The sequence below is a fragment of the Chrysochloris asiatica genome, unplaced genomic scaffold (genome assembly GCF_000296735.1).
Source record: "Chrysochloris asiatica unplaced genomic scaffold, ChrAsi1.0 scaffold00361, whole genome shotgun sequence".
Classification (NCBI taxonomy): Eukaryota; Metazoa; Chordata; class Mammalia; order Afrosoricida; family Chrysochloridae; genus Chrysochloris; species Chrysochloris asiatica.
Genome location: NW_006408879.1, coordinates 1,146,325 through 1,169,498, shown reverse-complemented (window position 1 = coordinate 1,169,498; position 23,174 = coordinate 1,146,325). Strand labels below are relative to the sequence as shown.

Below are 23,174 nucleotides of genomic sequence, written 5' to 3'. Positions count from 1 at the left end.
ACTGTCCAGCTTTCACATGCATATGAGGTTATTGAAAATACCATGGCTTGGGTCAGGTGCAACTTAGTCTTCAAGCTGACATGTTGCCCTTGAACACTGTAAAGATGTCTTGTGCTGCAGATTTGCCTAATGCAATATGTTTGATTTCTTTCTTACTTTTTTGTTTTGTTTTGTTTTGTTTTGTTTGATTTCTTTACTGCTGCTTCCTTGAGTAATGATTATGGATCCAAGCAAAATGAAATCTTTAACCACTTTAGTTTTGTTTTTACATTTATCATGATGTTATATGTTGGTCCAGTGGTGAGGGTTTATATTTTCTTTACATTAAGGTGCAATCCACTCTGAAGTCTTTGATCATCCTCAGTAAGTGTTTTAAATCCTCTTGGCTTTAGCGAGGTTGTATCATCTACGTATGGCGGATTGATGGTTAATGAGTCTTTAGCGAGGTTGTATCATCTGCATATGGCGGAATGTTGGTTAATGAGTCTTCCTCCAATCCTGATGCCAGCTTCTCCTTCATACCATGCAGCTTATTGGATGATTTGCTCAGCATTCAGACCGAGTCAATGAGGTGAAAGGGCACAACGCTGGAACACACTTTTCCTGGTTGTAAACCAATCACTATCTCCTTGTTACGTTCAAACGTTGCCTCTTGGTCTGTGTACAGGTTTTTCATGAGCACAATTGAGTGTCTGGGATACCCATTCTTCTCAGTGTTGTCCAGAGTTTGTCATGGTCTACACAGGTTACACTTCTTCCTTCAGTACCATCGGATTTTGATCCTATACTGCCTCTTGAAATGATTGAACACTGACCATTCATTTTTGATACACTGACTCTGTGTCTTCCTTCCATCTTCTTTTGATGCTTTCTGCATCATTCAAGATTTTGCCCAAGGTAATGTGATGTAATAAATCATTTTTGTCCATGTTTGACAGTCATACGATGATGTCAGTTAGCAGTCATCCTTTGTTTTGTAATGTGATGTGGTCAACCTATGTCTTTGTGTAACAGTCTTCTCTTTGGGACCTAACCATGTTGGTAAATGAGGAATTGGGTGTATGCATTTGTTTATTTAATAAATAATGCACTAATATTGAGGTAACCATCCCATTTCCTCAGTATGTTACGTGTGACACTGAAGACACTGAAATTGCTAACTTAAGTATTACACAAACAGGAATTTTAATGAATGATACCAGGAGTGAATATATGAAATGGAAAATTCAGGCCGTTGAATTTCTTACTGAGTTCCACTGCCATGTTTTTACTGTTCACTGTTGACTGTAGTCGACGTTTGTGACCCTGGTGGCATGGTGGCTATTATATATTTGTGTTTCATTTTTCAGCTTTTAATTCTCAGAGGACACCATCAGTTAATAACTGCTGTGGCTTTTGGAAAGAAAGTGAATTCACTTCTTCTCTGCTCTGCATCACATGACTACGTTATACTCTGGAACGTAGACGAATGTAAAGAGAAGGCATTGCTCGGTAAATGAAAATTATCTTAAAAATGTACAGTGGAGTAACTTGTCCTTCAGTGTACATACTCAATGACAGTACATGATCTGGGATCATTTCATATCCTTTAAAATTGAATCAGATGTCTAAGATACCTGCTTTATATTGAAAGCTTATTTTCCAAACTGACAGATTTTGCTAGTGGCAGTGATTTATGGGTTCATTAGTTTTATTTAATTTATGCAGTTTCATAAGATTATTTGGGTTCTATCCTTTCACCATACTATTCAATCTGTATGCTGAGCAAATGATCTGAGCAGTTGGATGAATATGAAGAAGAGTGTGGCATCAGGATTGGAGGAAGCCTCATTAATCATCTGTGATAAGAAGATGATACAACCTTGCTTGCTGAAAGGGAATAGGAATCGGAGCAGCTGCTGGTAAAGATCAAAGACTACACACAGCCTTTTGTAGTTTTTGCTCTTAGGTGTCATGGAGTCGGTACCAACTCACGGTGACCTTATGCACAACAGAACAAAACACTGCCCGATCCTGCAACAACCTCACAGTTGTTGCTACACTGTGCCCATTGCTGAAGCCACTGTGCCAGTCGGTCTTGTTGGGGTCTTTGTTTGTTTTTTTTTTCACTGACCCTTTATTTTACCAAGCATGATGTCCTTTTGCAGGGACTGTTTCCTTCCTGATAATATGTTCAAATTATGAGAGATGAAGTCTGGCCACTCTGGCTTCTAACAAGTATTCTGACTGACTGTACTTCTTCCATCCAGATTTGTTTGTTCTTTTGGTGATCCGGGGTAATTTTAATATTCTCCTCCAACACCATGGATCAAATGCATCAATTCTTCTACGGTCTTTTATTCACTGTGCAGATTTTACATATATATGAGGTTATTGAAAATACCATGGCTTGGGTCAGGTGCACCTTAGTCCTCAAACTGGTATCTTTGCTCTAGAATACTGTAAAGAGGTCTGTGCAGCAGATTTGCTTCATGTAATACGTCGTTTGATTTCTTGACTGCTGCTTCCATGAGTGTTGATGGTTGATCTGAGCAAAATGAAGTCTTTGACAACTTCAATCTTTTCTCCATTTATCTTGCTATTATTTATTATTCCAGTGGTGAGGACTTTTGGTTTCTTTACATTGAGGTGCAATCCATACCAAAAGGTATGGTCTTTGATCTTCATCAGTAAATATTTCAAGTCCTCTTTGCTCTCAGCAGGCAAGATTATATTATTGGCATATCGCAGGTTGTTAATGTGTCTTCCTCCAATCCTGATGCCACATTTTTCTTTATATAATCCATCTTCTCTAATTACCTGCTCCACATACAGATTGAATAGTATGGTGAAAGAATACAAGGCTGGTGCATACGTTTCCTAATGAGCACAATTAAGTGTTCGGAATACTTATTCCTCGCAGTGTTGTTCATAGGTTGTCATGATCCCCACAACCAGAAGCCTTTGCGTAGTTAGTTATTAAAGCAAAGGTAAACATCTTTGTGGTCTTCTCTGCTTTCAGCCGAGATCCATCTAATGTCAGCAATGATATTCCTTGCTCCACGTCCTCTTCAGAATCCAGCCTGAACCTCGGTCAGCACCCTGTCAATATACTGCTTTAGCTGTTTTTGAATTATCTTCAGCAAAGTTTTACTGGTGTGCGATATTAATGATATGTCCAATGATTTCCACGGTCCATTGGGCCACCTCTCTTTGGAATGGGCATAAATATGGATCTTGTCCAGTCAGTTGGCCAGGTACCTGTCTTCTAAATTTCTTAGCACAGATGAATGAGTGCCTCCAGTAGAAAGATTTCAGTTTGAATTCTATCAGTTCCTGGATCCTTGCTCTTTGCCGCTGCCTTCAGTGCAACTTGGACTTCTTCCTTTAGTTCCGTTGTCTGTTGATCATGTGCTACGTCTGTTGATCATGTGCTACATCTTGAAATGGTTGAACATCGACCATTTCTTTTTGGAACAGTGACTCTGTGTATTCCTTCCATTTTCTTTTGATGCTTTCAGCAGCATTCAATATTTTGCCCAGAGAATCCTTCAACATTGAAAGTTGAGGCTTGGCTTTTGTCTTCTGTTTCTTTAGCTTGAGAAATGCTGAGTGTGTTCTTCCCTTTTCATTTTCTAACTCCAGATCTTTGCACATTCCATTAAAATATAAAGACTCTTTGTGAGCTGCCCTTTGACATTCTCTATTCAGCTCATTTACCTCTTCTTTCCTTCCATTTGCTTTAGCATCTCTATACTGGAGACAATTTTCAGACTCTTCTGATAATCCATTTTAGTCGTTTACTTCTTTCCTGTCTTTTTATTGACACTTTGCTTTCTTCCTGTAGGATGTTTTTGATATCATCACACAACTCTTCTGGTCTTCAGTCTTTAGTGTCTAATGCATCAAATCTGTTCCTGAGCTGATCTCTAAATTCAGGCAGGATATGTTCAAGGTCATATTTTGGCTCTTGTGGACTTGTTTTAATTTTCTTCAGCTTCAGCCTGAACTTGCATATGAGCAATTGATGGTCTGTTCCACAGTCTGCCCCTGGCCTTGTTTTGGCTGATGATATGGAGCTTTTCCGCCATCTCTTTCCATAGATGTAGACAATTTGATTCCTGTGCATTATATCTGGTGAGGTCCATGTGTATAGTCATCTTTTATTTTGTTTAAAAAAGGTGTTTACAAAGAACAAGTCATTGGTCTTGCAAAATTCAGTCATGCAATCAATCTCCAGCATCATTTCTATCACCAAGGCCATATATTCCAATGATTGATCCTTCCCCTTTGTTTCCAAATTTTTCATTACAATCGTCAGTAATTATCAATATATCTTGATTGCATGTTTGATCAATTTCAGACTGAAGAAATTGATAGAATTTTTCAATTTCATCATCACTGGCTTTACTTGTTGGTGCATAAATTTGAATAATAGTTGTATTAATGTATCTTTCTTGTATGTGTGTGGATATTATCCTATCCCAGACAGTGTTGTACTGCTAGATAGATCTTAATATGTTTTTTTTTGTAAATTTCCCCCCTTTTGCCCATTCCAACCATGCCTCAATCCCTGTATCCCAGAGCCCTGTTAATATGTTCTTTTTGATGATGAATGTAATACCATTCCTCTGCAGTTTGTCATTCCCAGCATAGTGAATCATGTGCTGGTCAGATGCAGAATGGCCACTACCTGTCCATTTCAGCACACTGATGCCTAATGCCTAGGATATCCATGTTTTTGTGTTCTATTTAGTTTTTGGCAACTTCCAATTTTCTTAGATTCATACTTAGTACATTCCATGTTCTGATTATTAATGGATGTTTACAGCTGTTTCTCTTCAATTTAAGTTGTGTCCTGTCAGCAGATGAAGGCCCTGAAAGCTTTACTACAGTCGTGGCATCATGGTCAGCTTTATTTTGAGGAGGCTTCTCTTCCCCAGTAGTATTTTGAGGATGTTCATAAGGTCCTGAGTGGTTCATTTTCCAGCACTATATTTCACAGCATTCTGTTGCTTTTCTTCATGTTTCAATATTCAGTATTCTGCTGTTTTCTGACAGTGTTCCACTGCTATGCATAAGGTTTTCAGTGACAAAATATTAGGAAGTAGTCCGTGTCTCCTTCTACCTAGTCGGTCTTAGTGTGGAAGCCCATCTGAAACCTCTCCACCATGGCTGACCCTGCTGGGATTTCAAATAACTTTCAGGATCACAGCAGCACACACACCACCACAGTATGACAGACTGTTAGACGAGTGGTGGATTAAGGAAGCTTCAGATCCTCTGAGTGCACCAGTAAGCAACCTCATGATAAACAGAAAAAAGAATGAAGTTGTCCAGAGTTTTATTTTACTTGGATCCATGATCAATACCAATGGGAATAGCAGTGAAGAGATCAAATGACATATTGCATTGGGAAAATCTGTTGCAAAAGGCCTCTTTAAAGTGTTAAAAAGCAAAGACTTCAGGACTAAGGTGCGCCTGACTCAAGCCATTAATTTTTCATTTGCTTCATATGCATGAGAACGCTGGACAATGAATAAGGAAGACTGAAGATGAGTTTTTTCAGTTAGGATGTTGGCGAATAATATTGAATATACATACCATGTGTTGCTAAAAGGATTACCAAGTGTGTTCTGGAAGATGTACAGCTAGAATGCTTCTTAGAAGGGTGGATGGTAAGGCTTTACCTCATACCCTGGGCTTATTATTAGTAGGGACCAGTTCCTTCCCGGAGCGGGACATCATGCCTGGTGAAATGGACGATCCGTGAGAAAAGGAAGCTCTTCCACAAGATGGATGGACACAGTCGCCGCAGCAATGACTGAGGGCGATACCGGATCAGGAAGTGTTTCCGTCTGTTGTACATACGGTGGCCAGGAGTCGGAACACCTAGCAACAATAACTTTTATTTTAAAACTTGGATTTTGATGCGAATCAAGGAAAATATAGGTGGGCTGAGTTGTTATTTACTGTGGAGCTTAAAGGTGAAGGACTTGGAAGCTGCTGCATGGAAACTTGGGGGCAGACAGTGTCAGCCGGTGAGTCCAGTCAGTGATGCGTCTGTGGCAAGTGTGGCGACGTGTTCGACCTGGGGCACTCGGAGACACCCTGCAGTCAGAGGGTCTGTGTACCGGGTCCCGCATGGGGTCATCCTGTCTGGAGAACAGCGTGCCTGTGTGGCTGGGGCATGGTGGTGGCAGGAGAGTCACTAGGAACACATGGCTGCCAGTTACAAGTGGGCCTAAGTGGCATTTTGGGAAGAAGTTTGAATTTACTCAGTTACTTGGAGAATTTGCAGGATTACTGTAAAAAACAAATGCCAAGTTATCTTTGCATATCTATCCACAATATTCCACCTCAGATATCCATACACAAATCTATATGTATGCACACATCCATGCACGTATACACATATTCATGTACACACATGCCCCTGCATACATGCTTACACAATTATACAGCGATGCATACAGCTGTATACACACACACATATGCGTGTACACACAGTGAACCACATGCCGGTCGCTGGCTTCCTGTACCACTGTCTATTGGCTGCTCTCTCCAGTTTGGGAGGCTCTGAGTTCCCACCATGTGCTGTTAAGTTGCCTTTGGAACCTCTGACGAGTCTCTGTGTGACCTGAAGCATGGAGGTCACACAGAACCAGCAGTGTGTGAGGTCAGCATCCCCAGAATGCAGCTCTCTGCCGCACGGGTCGCTCTGGTGGGTTTGGAACGTGCTGCTTGTGTGCCTCTCTCTCTGAGTTGTGGTGGCAGGTGACAGCTAGCGTGTTGCTGGGGTGGTGTGCAGCATTCCACATGTTCTCATGTAAGATACGGATTTGAGTTTGCACTTGGACTCAGGAAATGGCCCCGGACCAGTTCCCTCATGTACTACATCCCTCGCCACTCAGCCTCCTCTGGAAATACTTTCTGTTTCCAGCTTCCTGAACACTCCACTGGGTTCTTCTAGTCTCACGGTCCAGTTGTTCCTCTGCTGGTTCCCAGCTGTGCTGACCCGTCCATTGAGGACCCTGCCCTGGAAGTTTTCCTTAGCTGATCGCCTTTTTACCCCTGATATGCTGACGAGTCTGACCCTGTATCCTTTCTGAAACACTCTGCTGACACCGGCCTGTGTCCCTGACGGATCATGGCTCTCCCACCTCTGTTTAGCTGCTTCTTTGACATGCTTACCTGGACATCTGGAGTACACTACAAGCCTGACCGCATTAGCCTCTGGTCTATCTCCTCCTTTTCTCTCACAGTTGTCCCAGCTCAGCTCCCTCTGCACGTGCCTCCTCCTCCACGCCCACACTCTCCCCGTTAGCAGCGCTGTCTACTTGACGTCCACAGTGGATGGGATCTGACCGTGTCCAAGGCTGCACTGCTGTGTCTGTTCTATACCACCCAAGGTCCCCTGCCTTTCTGCTTCCCACACCATTCTCACCAGGGCAGCTGCCCAGGGCTCAGATTGCTTTCTGTCCCTGAAGCATGGACCCCATGTGGCACACACTCCTTCAAGATTGCCCTGCTCTGACACCGTCACGTGACTGCTGGTGTCAGTGCTGCCGAGAGGCAGCTTGTCATTGATGTGCACGATGTCCTGTTACTCTAGGAGAAGGTTTGCCTACCTATTATTGTGGCATTGCTGCATTAAAGGGACGAGGGGACCTTCTGTGGACTGACACTAGTGATGAACCCCACAGGGGAAGCTCCTCGTGGGACAGTCCTAGGCACGCTCTTGGGGAAGGTGCTTTGCTTACAGTTCAGTCTGGATGATCGTGCTATTGCCGTGTGCACTGGGGATAAAATACTCATGCTGGATGCCAAGGTAAGAGGTGAAGTGCTGCTGAAGTCTCACTTTGTAACTGGGTAGGATTGTATAACGCTGTAGGGGAGTGAACGCAAACACAGCTTTATCTTGTAACCGGAACGTCGAGAATGGTAGGGATTGTGCAGACATGAAGACTTGAATATGGGACTAGACCTTCAGATCTCAGGACCAGAGGCAGAGGATGCTGAGGGCATGAAGAAAGAGAAGGTATCCTGGCAAGACGAAATGACGAACACAGGGTAAAGTCCTAGTCACACAGGAAGATGGGAGCAGAGCTTGTCTTGGCAGGTCTGCAGTGTCCAGTCTGTGTGTGCACTCAGGTCAGTGGGCAGAGTGGGCTGGCAGTGGGGAGTAGGCACAGAGGGTGGGGAGGGAAGCATGACAGAGATGCAGTGAGAAGGGCCTGCTGGTCCAGCAGCCAGTGCCACCCCACGACGATGCCTGCACCCCAGTTCTGCTCAGGGTCAGCGGGGCTGCTCTCTGTCGACTACATTGCAGGTCCTGGGACTTGTGACAGCTTCCCTGGCTCAGCCTGGCTCAGCCATCTGACTTGACTTGCTAGTTGCGCTCCAGATGTCTGACATGTATGTGGCAGAGGGGGTTACATAAAGTGGAACTGCTTCCTCAGACAGACATGAGACCACTGCACGCAGTCTGCTCACTGACCCCTCACCGATCCTTCCAGAGTCCGTCTGTCCTGGCTGAGCTGCGGGGCCACCAGGCTCCAGTCACCGCACTCACGTTCTGTGCTGGGCAAGCTGACCTCCTCATCTCAGTGTCTGAAGACAGATGCTTCCAGGTAAGGGATGGACTCTCCCCGATGGACAAAGGCTGTGTAATGGGGATGTTGTCTGAAGACAGACACTTCCAGGTAAGGGACGGACTCTCCCTGATGGACGAGGGCTGTGTGATGGGGACATTGTGCTGTCCATGTGAGAGGCGTCATCATGGGGCTCGGTGCTGTCTGCACTGTATAACTCTCATGTGCCCAGTGGCCAGCAGCTGGGTGACTGGGGACCACTCTCCTCAGACCTTTCTTTTCACTCGGACTGTTTCCTGGAACACAGGGCGGAAATCCCCCCTCCGAGGCCAGAAGGTTTCACCCAAATGAACCTGGGCTGGGGAAGGAGGGAAATGAAACGCCAATTCAGTTTCCACTCATGTCACTGGCGGCCCACATTGTCATTGTCACTGCTGCTTGCCGACGGCCTGAGCTTCAAAGCTTGTGACTGAAAGAGCAGTTGACGGCAGATGAAGCTCACTGCCAGGAGAGAGACTGAGCTGTATCCTGAACACACCTATGGAGTAAATCCCTGTGGGAAAACAAGGAGCCTGCTGGTGTGCTGGGTTAAGCACTGGGCTGCTAACCACAAGGTTGATGGCTCAAACACACTAGCCACTCCACTGGAGAAAGCCTACGCTGCCCACTCCCATAAAGGTTTAGAGTCTCAGAACTCTTTGAGGCAATTCTGCACCATCTTGAGGGTGCTGTGAGTCACAATAAATTCTAAAGCAAGTGGGTAAAATGGAGCCTGGTGGCACAGTGCTTAAGCACTAGGCTGCTAACCAAAAGATCAGCGGTTCGAACCTACCAGTTGCTCCATGGGAGAAGGCTGTGGCAGTGGATTTCCATCAAGATTTATGGCCTTGGAGATGCTCTGGGGCGGTCCCACTGTCCTGCAGCCTGACTGTAGTCGGTATAGTCTTGACAGCAGTGGATTTGTTGGGCGAGTGGTAGGGCACCACCCGTTGGTGTTCTCTAAGCCTGGACAGACTGGACTGGCATCCCTCCACCCCTCACCCATGTGTGTGGACAGTCATTAAGGATGCAGTGTCTCATTTTTCTTGTCTGTAAAATGGTAAGAACTTGTGGGGAGCACAGTCGATTGGAGCAACGCTTGCTTAGTCCCTGAGCCTTGACCAGGGCAGAGTCTCTAATCTTTCTCAGTTTCTGATTTTGAGTTCTTCCAAATGGTAGTTATGAGTCGGGCTGCTAACCTCAAGGCCAGCAGTGCAAAACTACAGGCCGTTCCGCAGGAGGAAGATGAGGCTTTCTGCTTCTGTAAAGATTTACAGCCTCAGAAACCCTATACAGGGTTGCTATAAGTTGGAACCAACTCCATGGCACACTACTGCCACCAAACCCCTAAACTTATTTCTGAAAATATGAATTTTTGTTTGTTTGTTTTTTTAATATGTGATTCTGACATCTGGTATTATCTTTCTACAGTTTTATTATTTATATTCCTACATTGTTGTACTGTGGGGGCGTGTGTGTTGCTGTGATTCTGGAAGCGAGACCACCAGTATTTTAAATACCAACAGAGTCACTTAGGGTTCAGATGAGCTTCCAGACTAAGACAGACTAGGAAGATGGAAAGATGGACTACTTCTGAATACCTAGTCACTGAGAACCTTATGAATAGCAGTGGAGCAATGTCAGCACCAGAATATTGACTATTGAGATATGAAGAAGAGTATCAGAATATTGTCTGATACAGCACCGGAAAAATGAGCCACTCAGGTTGGAAGGCACTCAAAATATGACTGGGGAAAAAAAATGCCTTCTCAAACTACAGTTGACATTGAAGACGCTGATGGAGTAAAGCTTTCGGGACCTTCATTGTCTGAACCATCCAAACTCAAAATGAGTAAAAACAGCTGTAGACATCCATTGATAATCAGAAATGGAATGTATATGTAAGTATGAATCTAGAAAAATTCGAACACACAAACTTCAATATCCTAGGTGTTAGTGAGCTGAAAAGGACTGACATTGGCCATTTTGAATCTGACAATCAAAGGGTTTACTGTGCTGGAAATCACAGACTGAAGAGGAATGGTGTCATATTCATCATCAAAAAGAACATTTCAAGATCTGTCTTGAAGTACACTGCTGCCTGTGATAGGGTAATATGCATGTGCCTACAAGGAAGATCATTTAATACCACTATTATTCAAATTTACGCACCACCCTCTAAAGCCAGTGGTGATGAAATTGAAGAATTCTACCAACTTCATCAGTGTGAAATTGATCAAACACACAATCAAGATGTATTGATAATTACTGGTGGTTGGAATACAAAGGTTGGAAACAAAGAGGAAGGATCAATAATTGGAAAATATGGCCTTGGTGATAGAAATGATGCTGGAGATCACATGATAGAATTTTGCAAGACCAATGACTTCTTCATCGCAAATACCTTATTTATTTATTTTTAAAGTTTTTATTGTGAAATTGAGTGATCGTTTACATGGGAGAGCATCGGTTTTACACTGTTTCATTGCAATGATTACAATCTCCTCCATGCATCATCATTCAACAGTATTTGCTTCTAGTCCCTCTGTGTTTTTTGTTTGTTTGTTTGTTTTTTTGAGGTATTTTTTGAGTATTGTGCACAACAATACTCAGGATTATATAATTATTTAAACAACCAAAGGGCACATTCTTCAAGCCTGCCTCCTGGCTGCCAACACTCAGTCTTTCTCTTCCCATAAGTCTAGAGTGATGTGTAAAACCGATGTTCTCCCATGTATACTATCACCATCTCTGGTGTTGCTGCTTCTCTGGACAGGGTCCCGCATTCCACTCATGCTCTTCTCCCTTGATGGTCCTAGGGCCCTCTGTTTATGGACTATAAGATTAACCACTCCCCAGTTTTTGTTCCAAAATTCCTACCTTTACAGTTGTCACAGTCACAATTAGTCATGATAGCAATTATTCGAATCATAAGAATCTTATCCCCATCTCTTTTCACCAGACCCATCTAGACAAGATGAAAACTACTCAGTGGGAACTCTGCCTTCGCCCACACACTCTAAAGCTAAACTTCCTCTTGAAAACTTGTAAGCCAGTCACTTCATGCCTGTATCACCCCTTCATTATTATTTAAAAAAAGTTTTGTGTGAATTGAGTGATAGTTTACATGAGAGAACATCAGCTTTAGATTCATCCTATCGTATTTTGTTTCACTGCAGTGATTACAATCCCCTCCATGCATCACCATTGGAATATTATAACCATTCAAACAACCAAAGGGCACCGCCTCATTTTAGGTGGCCAATGTCTAAGTTGCCTGTCCCTATCTATCCTGTATACAGAGGGGATAGGATTGATACTTGATGACTCCTTCCCTCTCAGTTGATATTTAGAAGCTACTACATCCATAAGTATAGGTCAAGTACATCAAATTGTAGCAATTTACACTTGTTTCTTTTATATCAAAAATTTTTTTTTATCTTCCTCTAGTTGAGTTCTGATTATCAAGCCATTGAGGTTAGGTCAAATGGGTACTATCTGCAAGTTTGTATGCATCTCCCCTCACTTCATATAAGCTGGATGCTTCACTGTCAGCTCTAACCCTCTGTGGCTAAGTCCTTGTCCATGGACTCAGGAGCCCCCAGGCCTCATCACACTTCACGCCAACCAGCCCTTCCTCTTCTCTCTCTCATCTCCAGGTCAGCGGGAATCAATGGAACATGGTTGAACTCAGGCCATTTCATCATTGCTGCCTTTCCCCCTCTTCCACTCACCAGTAGACCAATGTGTTCACTAGCAAGCTTACATGCCTGCTCATGTGTTCTCTTTGATTTTCAATCTTGGGAGGAGCAAATAACTTTCATAAACAACATAAAAGACAACTATACACATGGACCATATGGAATACACAGAAATCAAGTTGACAACATCTGTGGAAACATGGTGGAAAAGCTCCATATCAGTCAAAGCAACGCCAGGGGCAACTGTGGAACAGATCATCAATTGCTCATATGTAAGTTCAGGTTTAAGATGAAGAAAATTAAAACAAATCCACAAGAGTCAATATATGACCTTGAACATATCCCACCTGAATTTAGAGATTATCTCAAGAACAGATTAGATGTATAAGACACTAATGACCAGAGACCAGAAGAGTTGTGGGATGACATGAAGAACATCATATAGGAAGAAAGTAGAGGGTCATTAAGAACACAAGAAAGAAGAAAAAGGCCAAATTGGATGTAGACTCAGAGGCAGTGGTTCAAACAGAACAAGGGAACTCTGAGTGGTTTAAAATTAGGAAAGGTGTGCCCCAGGGTTGTATTCTTTCACCATACTTATTCAAACTGTATGTTGAAATTTGAGAAACTGGATTATATGATGAAGAACATGGCATCAGGATTGGAGGAAGACTCATTAACAACTTGTGCTTTGCAGATGGTACAATCCTGCTTGTTAAAAGTGAAGAGGACTTAAACTACTTACTGATGAAGATCAGAGACCACAGCCTTTGATATGGGTTGTACCTCACTGTAAAGAAAACAAAACCCCTCACCAATGGACCAATAAACAACATCAAGATAAATGGAGAAAAGATTGAAGTTATCAAAGACTTCATTTCCTTGGACCAATCATCAACACTCATGGAAGCAGCAGTAAAGAAATCAAATGACGTATTGCATTGAGCAAATCTGCTGCATTTGCAGATTTGTATAAAAGTCCCCGTTAAAGTGTTAGAGGAAAGATGTCAGGGTGGGGCGTGAGGTGCCCCTGAGCCGAGCCATGGTATTTTCAGTAGTCTCATATGCATGTGAAAGTTGGACAATGATTAAGGAAGACCATAGAAGAATTGATGCATTTGAGTTACGGTGTTGGAGGAGAATATTAAAAGTACCATGGACTGTCAGAAGAACAAACAATCTGTGTTGGAAGAAATACAGTCAGAATGCTCCTTAGAAGCCATGCTGGCCGGACTTCGTGTCTCATACTTGGGACATGTTATCAGTAGGGACCAGTTCATGTAGAAGCACATACTGCTTCCTAACGCAGAGGGTTAGTGAAAAAGAGGAAGATCCCCAATGAGATGGATTGGCACAGTAGCAGCAGCAGTGGGCTCAAGCATAGGACTGATGGTCAGCTTGGCGCAGGACTGAGCAGTGTTTCATTCTGTTGTGTATAAAGTCACTATGAGTTAGGACCGACTCGACAGCACCTAACAGTGGCCCCAACACATTGTTCTATATTCTCTTTCAGATAACCTGTCACATCGACGAGCTTGTAACTGGGTAGTGCCTTTAGTTCTCAGCATGGTGTAAGGGCCCCACTCCTTCCTGTCCTGAAGAAGTGTTTGTTTGTTGTAGGTCTGGAACCATCATGTGGGGACTTCAGTGTACACCTCGCCAGTGCTAGCAGGTAGGCTGCATTTCTGTCATCCGATGGGACTGTGATACCCGCGTGGAACCCAGTGAGTCTCACCGACAGCTGTTCCCCTCCTAGCTGCACAATGACCTCCTTAGCAGTCAGTTTCCTCCAAGTGTTCATCTTATGATGAAGCCAGTACGTGGAGTGTGGGCTTCCTGTCTCAGCACTTGGAAGTGCGTGTCCTCAAAGTTAGCATCCCTGGCTGCCCCTGATGCTCCTACAGGGAAACCCGGTGAGGTATCTGCCCACTTAGACAGCTGGGCATCCATGCACGGGATCTGTCAGCTTAGGAATTTAGAGGAATGGTTTACTCTCCTCACACCCTGATGCTAACTGGAATGGGTGTATGTCAGCTTCGGGCTGGGGCTAGGGTTACGGTCACGGTTGGGGTTAGGGCATGGTTAGGGTTAGAGGGTTAGAACTGTGGTTAGTGTTTAGCCCCCTCCCCCCCACCCCCCAGATCTAAACATGTTCTTGGGTCAGTTCTGACTTCTAGTGAGCCTGTCTGTTAGAGTGGAACAGCCCTGGATGATTTCCAAGGCTGAGTCCTAGTATGATACTGTAGGGTAAGCACTGGACTGCTAATCGCCATGTCAGTAGTTGAAACCCGCCTGCCACTCTTCAGAAACCCTATACAAGGTCGCTGTGAGTCAGAACCGACTTGACAGTACACAACAACAACCAGATCAACAATCTTTATACCGCCTACAGCTGGTAGCTCTGTAAGATAAGGACTGGAATTTGAACCAAAAGGTTGATGGTTTGAGACCACCAGCTGCTCTGTGGGAGAACAATGAGGCTTTCTGCTCCTCCAAAGATTTACAGCTTTGAAAACCCTATACAAGGTCGTGATGAGTCGAACCGGCTCAATGGCGCTTAACAACAACAATCTTTCTTGGATCAGACCAACTCATCTTTCTTCTGTGGATAAGCTGGTGGGTTTGAACTACCAATCTTTGGGTTAACAACCAACCCAGTCCAGTAGCACTGAGTCGTTCTGATACAGCCTTTCTGAGGCTCTGAGTCTTTGTAGGAGCAGACAGCTTCATCTCCCTGCTGTGGAGTGGCTGGTGGGTGTGAACAGCCTGCCTCATAGGTAACTGCTCAGTGCTGTCCCACACGACCAGGACGGCTCCATAGTGACCATGTATAGGGTTTCTGAGAGCGGCTGGTGGCTTTGAACTGCCAACTGCTACAGTATCACCAGGGTGGTGGTTGTTATGGGCCGTGGAGTTGGTTCCGACTCATAGTGACCCTGTACAGTGTTTCCGAGGAGCGGCTGGTGGGTTGTGGTTAAGCAGTTTTGAGACTCGTGTGCTGTGAAATTCTCACACCTGTACGCCTAGCTTGCCTTGTAATGCCCCTTAACTCTCTTTAGTTGAGTCCTCCCTTTTCCCCAGAATGTCTCCTAGGCCTAGTGTTTGTTGTGCATCCTTTGTGTTCTTTACTGTGTGCGTACTGTGCTTACTGGGACTGGAGGAAGAGAAGATTAGCATAGGATGGTCCCTTCTAGGGAACGGAAGCCCTGCGTGAAACCAGTGCTGTGACTCATTCCAACTCAGCAGCACTCTGGGGTTCCTGTGGCTGAGATTTTTAAGGAAACAGATGGGGTGGCTGGTAGGTTTGAACCTTTAACCTGTGGTTAGCAGCCTGGCACTTAACCCACCGAGCCACCAGGGCTCCTTTTTGCAGGAAATGACCTGAACTCTGCAGCTTTGGGAAGCCACAGGCACCATAGTGACCTGGCCCAATTGTCGTGTGTCCCCAGAGAGTTCCATGGCCTCCGGAGGTTCATTTCTCACGTGGTGGATAGAGCACATTGCTTAGGGTTATGTTAGAATTCCTTTTCTGAAATAAGGTATATGGGATTGTTATTGGATTGTCAACACATTTAATTATATGATCTTTGATTCCATCAATAGTTCCACCCCCCCTCCCACCTTTGAGGACATACAGTGTTTAAAACATTCATTTATCTTAGTTCTCCTTTTAAGTTCTTAACAGTTTAGATTCAGAGTAATTTTGAAATGAAATGATACATAGCAACCGTTTTAAAAGTAAGACATCCCTTTAATGACCGTTTTCACCATTACTTCCCCACTTTTATTACTCTCGGCTTATCAGAGTCACTGTGTGTTGGGCTGTGTAGCTGTGTGGTTGTAGATTAGGCTTCCTGTTTGGGTGAGCAGCGTGCGACGTCCCAGGACTCACCGGTGGCAGACTCGGATCCGTACCTCAAGCTATTATTTGGGATGAGAGTTTCAAAACTTGAAGTTAGAAAATTTATATTTATGACTCTTGTGAAAAAGTATCCTGGACTAGTTCAAAGTTGCCTACTAGAAATGTCTGTGTAAGGTGACGCCAGTCTCTGGAAAGTCTCAAACGAACCACTCTGCCTCTCTTTCACTAGCGTGTCCTCTCCTCAGCGTGCTTGTTGATGAAGACACCAAGCAGCTTGTGACTGGGTGTGCTGACGGCCAGGTGAGGGGTCCACATGCTCACCGTCCACTTTCCAGGTGTTACGATGACAGAGTGAGTGTGCACACAGGGTCTGGGCCTCACCCTGGGGTTGGTGATGCCCTGTGGCCTCAGCATTGCGTGGGAGGTGCTCCTGCCCACTGTGGCCATGGTTTCCGAAGGTTCCTGTGTGGTTCTGATATGAGAACCACTGGTACCGACGTGGTCTACTCCTTCACAAAGCATGGTCACCATGCTCTTCGTCATAAATGCTGCTGTGGGTCTGATGAGGGGGAGACGTGTTGTCTCTTTTTGAATAATAAGGTGAGTTTCTTTCTTTTCTTGTCTCTGAGAAAGTTGACTTCTCTTCCTATGCATGGTACCCAGTGCTATGACCATGTTTGTCTCCTGGCTGTGTAGACCGTGGTTTATGACGTGTACAGAAAATGGTGTGTGACGCATGTGGGGACCGTGGTGTGTGACATGTGTGTGGACTGTGGTGGGTGACATGTGTGTGGTGACCGTGGTGTGTGAGGCACTGTGGGGACTGTGGTGGGTGACACATGTGGGGACCTCAGTATGTGATGGACATTCGGTCAGTGGTGTAGCCCACATACAGTTGGTGCTATGATGTATGTGATGTGTGGGCATGTGTGCTGTGACCTGACCTCCTTGTGGACGTGGGGTAACGGGTGTACGGTGGTGTAACATGTAGAAGGTTGCACGGCATGTGTGATGAGTGTGTAGAACGTGTGGAATGTGTGTTCGGGGGGTGGTGTCACACGTGTGTGCAGTGTGTGACGTGGAGCATGTGGGAATGGACGGCTGGAATTATGAGAAGGTTTGTCTTCAGTGAGAGAATTTTCTAGAAGACAGTTCAGTACCACAGCCCGTCAGACCTTTACTGAAAGACGGCAGAGGAGGAAGACCCCGGAGTCTGAGAGTGGGGGTCTGTGGGACGGCCTGGAACTCGCTGTGACAGCTCTGCTCACGTGTCTGACTTTAGCTGCTTTTTCACATGGGCCATTCGTGTTACAGGATGTGTGTCTGTATATGCTTGCCATTTTCAGCTCTGGGTCTTCAGTTTGGTTGAAAATCATCATTATCGTTGTGTGACACGTGTGGACCTAAGGAGAAAGAGTGAGCGTTTCTTCATCCAACGGGTCTCACCTGAGTCATGTGGCCTTTCAGGTAACCCGGCAGCACCCCGAGCGGCACGTGGGGTGCTGAGGGCCGTGGGAAGCAGAGCTGGGCTGTGGGCACTCAGTGTGTCCGGTTCCAGGAGTGACACAGTGGAGAGCGGGCCACACGGGGGCTGGGCCTGGGGGACAGACTGTCCAGGAGGAGGGGGCTCGTGTACAACAGGCCCTGTCGTCTGCCCACACGCTCGCTGGAGGGGCCCGGTCACTGCTGACTCCCCGAATTGCTCCCACCTGTCCAGCGTGCTGCTGGCCACAGCACCTGTGTGGGTTCCAGTCTCTTGTGCGGGAGTCTCAGCTATGGCCTGATGTTGCTTCTCAGTGTAGCGGGCTCTCTGGAGGCAGTGGCCCGTCGAGCTCCCCTTCATTGTGTTCAGCCCTGTAGATTGTCTCTCTGTGTAGATGGCTTGAAGTGATGACTTTAAAAATACACAGGGAGATACCTCTATCCTACACTAATACACTTACGTTTTCCTCATGCTTCAAACCAGTTGTCTTAGGCTCTGCTCTAAGTCAGGCTGTTAACCTCAAGGTCAGCAGTTCGAAACTACCAGCGGTCCCACGGGAGAAAGATGAGGCTTTCTCCTCCCATAAAGATTTACAGCCTTGGAAACCCTGCGCAGGGTCGCTACGACCATCACTGTATATAAGGAGCTCTGCTAGTGTAGTGGTTACGAGTTGGGCTGCTAACCACAGGTCACCAGTTTGAAACTGCCAGCCATTCTGCGGGAGAAAGATGAGACTTTTCCTCCCATAAAGATTTGCCACCATTATGTCAGTTTTGGACTTTTTTTTTTTTTTTTAAGAGAACAAAAATAATTTATTTAAAAAAAAATGATAATGATCTCATTTTTGACAACATGTGAGGTAAGGAAGTATTAGGATGATCTGACCTGTGATCAAACTGACAATAAAAAGCCGACTTTCCCAGGCTGACTGAGCCTCAGGGACCGATTGGAGAAGGTTGGCATAGCAGTGCCAATTCCCATTCCACAATTTTAACACTGATTGTGCAGCGACGTTCTTCTCACTGTGTGAAAAGTCTCATTTCTGTTCCTGTTAACCTAGTTTCCCTGCCCCCTTGCCATCTCGGCTTTGCTTTACAGTAATGGCTGAGTGAGTCGTTTCCTTTTGACATGACACTTCTTTCAGGTTCTCAGTCGTCCTTTTCTCTAGGGGGGAATCAGCTGCTGCCCTCCAATGAGCAGGACAGAGAAGCAGGGATGCAAGTGGCGTGGCCAGTCCTACACCTGGAGCTCTGTGACCAGTCCTACGCTCAGAATCCTGGGTGGAAATGGTGAGTGTGGCCAGCTTGGCCTACCTCCTCTTACTCAGTTCATTTTTAAAAAAAGCGTTGTAGACATAGACAGATGAAATTAGAATCAGGTGACTCTTTGTGTTTGATTAACGCTAGCTATCTTAAGTGGAGTCCTGGTGTGGCGCTGTACGATAAGCACTCGACCGCAAGGTTGGTTGAAACTGTAAGGTCAGTGGTTCAAATTCACTGGCCACTCTTTGGAAACCCTATACAGGCTTGCTATGAGTCAGACCCGACTCAGTGGCACTTAATAACAACAAGTGTTTATAAGGGAGCTTGGTGGCTCAGTAGGATAAGCACTGAATTGTGAACCGAACCACAAGGTCACCGATTCATAACCACTGGTAACTCAACAGGAGAAAGATGAGGCGTTCTACTCCCACAAAATATTCAAAGCCCCGGAAACCCTTTACAGGATTGCTGTGACTCAAAATCAGCCCACGGCCCTTACGAACAAGGAATGGAATTGGCCATCTTGAGTTGGACAAACTGTGCCCGAAATAATGACGGTTCATGTGTCCCGTTCATGGATAAAAAGAAGATTTCAAGGTTTATCTTGAAATACAACATTGCAGATTTTAGGATAATATCCATAGGCCTACAAGGAAGACCGGAGTCCTGGTGTGGCGCTGTGGGTCAATGCGCCAGACTGCAAAGCCATTTGAACTGCAAGGTTGGTGGTTCAAGCTCACCAGCGTCCCCTTGGAAACCCTATACAGGGTCTCTATGGGTCAGAACCGACTCGACGGCACTTAACAACAACAACAAGGAAGACCAGTCAATATGCCTGATATTCAGATTTACCAGTCAACCAGTAATGTCAAAGATGAAGAAACTGAAGAGCTTTTATCAACTTCTGCAGTCTGGAATAGATCAAACATGCAGTCATGATTGTTTTGCTCATTCTGGATAGTCGGAATGTAAAAGTTTGTAACAACAAAGAAGGGTCAGTGTTTGGAGACTACGGCCTTGGAGACAGAAACAACAGTAGAGGTCACATGATAGAAGTGTGCAAGACCAATGGCTTACGCATCGGTCCTACATGTTCCCAAGAACATAAACGACAACTATTCACGTGGACCTCACTGGATGGACTACACCGTGCAGAAACTCCGAGGAGCCAACTGGCCCTCCCATAGCCCCCCACTTCTCTTACGGGTTTGATGATCTGTTGCAATGGCCACACATAACTCAGGCACCATACTCAGGGTGGGGTTTGTTAGGGAAGTTAAGGCTCAGGGCCGAACTCTGCCAGCTGCTGATAAAAAGCCTCAGCCTGAAGGCCCTGGACTCGCCCACTTAAGTTACATGGAGGTGCCCCATTCTACAAGGACGGCTCTGTCCAGAGTCACTCAGTTTCACCGGCTCCGCGGGCTGGAAGCCCACCGCCTGACTCCAGCTCTGGCTCTTACAGCTGCTGCCCCCCCTCTGTCAGTCGTCCCGTGCCACGGCTGTCTGTCTGTCCCCGGGTCCAGGAATCCAGTGCACAGGGACCTTGGGGTGCATATCACTCCTGGGTCTTCTTGATGGAGGTAAAATTCCCCTACTCCTGACTCTCAGATGGCCCATTGAAAACTCACATTAGGTTTCCAACTTTTCACAATGACAGCGGAATCCGTGTCTTTGTCACCAACTTCGGACCCAGACAAATCAGGAAGAGTTGTTTGGTGGAAATTACAGGGACATGCACAGCTGCAGCTGCTGTTTGTGTACCACCAAGTCGGGGCCAACTCAGGGATTCTGGATCGGGTTTGTGAAGTCATACAAATGCTGGGGAGAAAAGAAATCTGTGTTTTGTTTGCAATGTAAAGATTGTGAAATAGAATTCTGAAACACAAGAAATAGAGGATTCTGATTTTATTTTGATGAGTAAACAAATGTTAGCTCGTCTCTTATTTGACCTAGAGGAGAGGTACCTACTCCTCAATGCTGTACGCCCACAGGAGACTTGGTGGGTTAGCTGAGGGTGAAGACTTTGTAGGTACCTTTTTCTGAAGGCAGTGGACATTTGGGAACTGATAATAATAATATTCCTAGATAATATTTACCAGTTACTTACTTGTATGGGAGCAGAAAACCTCACCTGTCTCCCAAGGAACGACTGGTAGATTAGAACTGCTGGCCTTTGGGTTTGCAGTCTCGCTCATAATCCACAACACTACCAGGGCTCCTAAAGATAGGACCACTGTTTGGTTCTTGTTAAGTGCTATCACGTTGGACTCATAGTGACCCTGTATACGGTTTCTGAGGAGCAGCTGGTGGGTTTGAACTGCCGACCCTGTGGTTCACAGTCCAGTCAGCACCACACCAGAGTAGAAGAGGCGTATTGAGTAATTTCACTGCACTTCACACATAAATGTCAGTCCCACTACGTCTGTGCAAAGAGACGCTATAGAAGGCTCGTCATCACCACTCACGACAAGGCCACTGGCTGACTACACACTGGAACACCTGTCGCTCAGAGGTGGCTCCTTGTTGGTGTCTGCTGATTCCGACTTGCGCCAACCCCTGTGTGTCTGAGGAGATGTCCCATGGATTTTCTTGGCTGTGATCATAACAGAAACAAATCCCCAGACCTTTTCTGGGTGGGGTCTGCCACCCCAAACTTTAGGTTCATAGTGGAGTGGAGTCCCTTCTTAGTATTGGCCTTGTCACACGTATGAACCCTTGCTAAGTCCTGTCATGCGCACAGCCGGGCCGAGCCGCTGTGGTTCCCTGGAACCAAGTGTGTCCCGGAGCTTTCCCAGTGACCATCAGACGATTCCCGTTTCTTTCAACATCAGCCTTCCTTCGGAGAAAGCCAAGTGTCTGTGGGTCGGCTGCTCCACTGCCTTATTCGTACTGAACTTGGCAAGCTTTGAGCTGGAAGCTGTTGTACTTTACAAAGGTAAGAGCAGACGGTCACCTTGTCCAAGCTCTAATGTCAGGCGCTTTCAGCGTTTTCTCTGCTGCTACATGGGGATTGCAGGTCTCAGTGTAGACAGCCTGGTCAGCAGACTGCTGGGATAGGTCACGTTTAACCATGGGAGAGCTGGCCACGGGAAGGACAGAATGAGCTCTCTTACTCCACCTCTCAGGGTGACCTCACCCCTGAAATGGTCCCTCGTCTGAGCACTTCCTCACTCCCAACCACGTCTCAGCCCCTCCTGCTTCTCCACTGACCCCACCTCAGACCCCCTGCCATGACTGGACCTGTGTCCCCTGACCCCACTTCAGACCTGTGTCCCTGACCTCACCTCAGACCATGTCCCCTGACCCCACCTCAGGCCAAGTCCCCTGACCTCACCTCAGACCATGTCCCCTGACCCCACTTCAGACCTGTGTCCCTGACCTCACCTCAGACCATGTCCCCTGACCCCACCTCAGACCATGTCCCCTGACCCCACCTCAGACCTGTGTCCCTGACCTCACCTCAGACCTGAGTCCCTGAACTCACCTCAGACCATGTCCCTTGACCCCACCTCAGACCATGTCCCCTGACCCCACCTCAGACCTGAGTCCCTGACCTCACCTCAGACGTGAGTCCCTGACCTCACCTCAGACCTGTGTCCCTGACCTCACCTCAGACCTGTGTCCCTGACCTCACCTCAGACCTGAGTCCCTGACCTCACCTCAGACCTGTGTCCCTGACCCTACCTCAGACCACGTCCCTTGACTTCACCTCAGACCTGTGTCCCCTGACCTCACCTCAACCCTGTGTCCCTGATCCCACCTCTGACCTGTATCCCCTGACCTCACCTCAGACCTTAGTTCCCTGACCCCACCTCAGCCATGTGTCCCTGACCCTACCTCAGCTCTTTGTCCCTGACTCCACCTCAGACCTGTGTCCCTAACCTCACCTCAGACCTGTGTCCCTGACCCCACTTCAGACCCCCTGCCCTGACTGGACCTATGTCCCTTTCACTGGACGTCAGCCTCGCCCTCAGGGTTTCTGGTGCTCCCTTTTCATCCTCCCACAGTCCTCTCTGCCTTGCCCCCTTGTTCCATCCAGCCCATCTTCCCTCCTCCGTGCTCGCTCAGCGTCTGCCCTCCTGTCCGCGTAGTTGTCCAGGCTTGCCCTGTGTTCACCGTCCAGCGGCTCTGTCCTCCCCACGAGTTCTCACCGGTGTCCTCTGAATCCGGGGTCTCTCCAGGAGTAGCCTCCTGCTCCTCACCTGTGCCCCCCACCTCGGCTCCGTGTTCTCCTTGAAACCCCCCTGCTCCTCC

General features: G+C 46.3%; 1 protein-coding gene across 1 annotated transcript in view; it reads left to right on the top strand.

Moving 5' to 3' along the window:
• The window catches only part of WDR27 (WD repeat domain 27), a 124,786-nt gene that overhangs the window by 15,790 nt on the left and 85,822 nt on the right, over nucleotides 1-23,174 (top strand). The window contains exons 2-9 of the mRNA XM_006876183.1: nucleotides 1,350-1,491; nucleotides 7,686-7,810; nucleotides 8,499-8,612; nucleotides 13,934-13,985; nucleotides 16,405-16,475; nucleotides 17,522-17,642; nucleotides 18,803-18,947; nucleotides 21,752-21,855. Coding sequence (XP_006876245.1) covers nucleotides 1,350-1,491; nucleotides 7,686-7,810; nucleotides 8,499-8,612; nucleotides 13,934-13,985; nucleotides 16,405-16,475; nucleotides 17,522-17,642; nucleotides 18,803-18,947; nucleotides 21,752-21,855 — 874 coding nt within the window. The remainder of the gene's footprint in view (nucleotides 1-1,349; nucleotides 1,492-7,685; nucleotides 7,811-8,498; nucleotides 8,613-13,933; nucleotides 13,986-16,404; nucleotides 16,476-17,521; nucleotides 17,643-18,802; nucleotides 18,948-21,751; nucleotides 21,856-23,174) is intronic.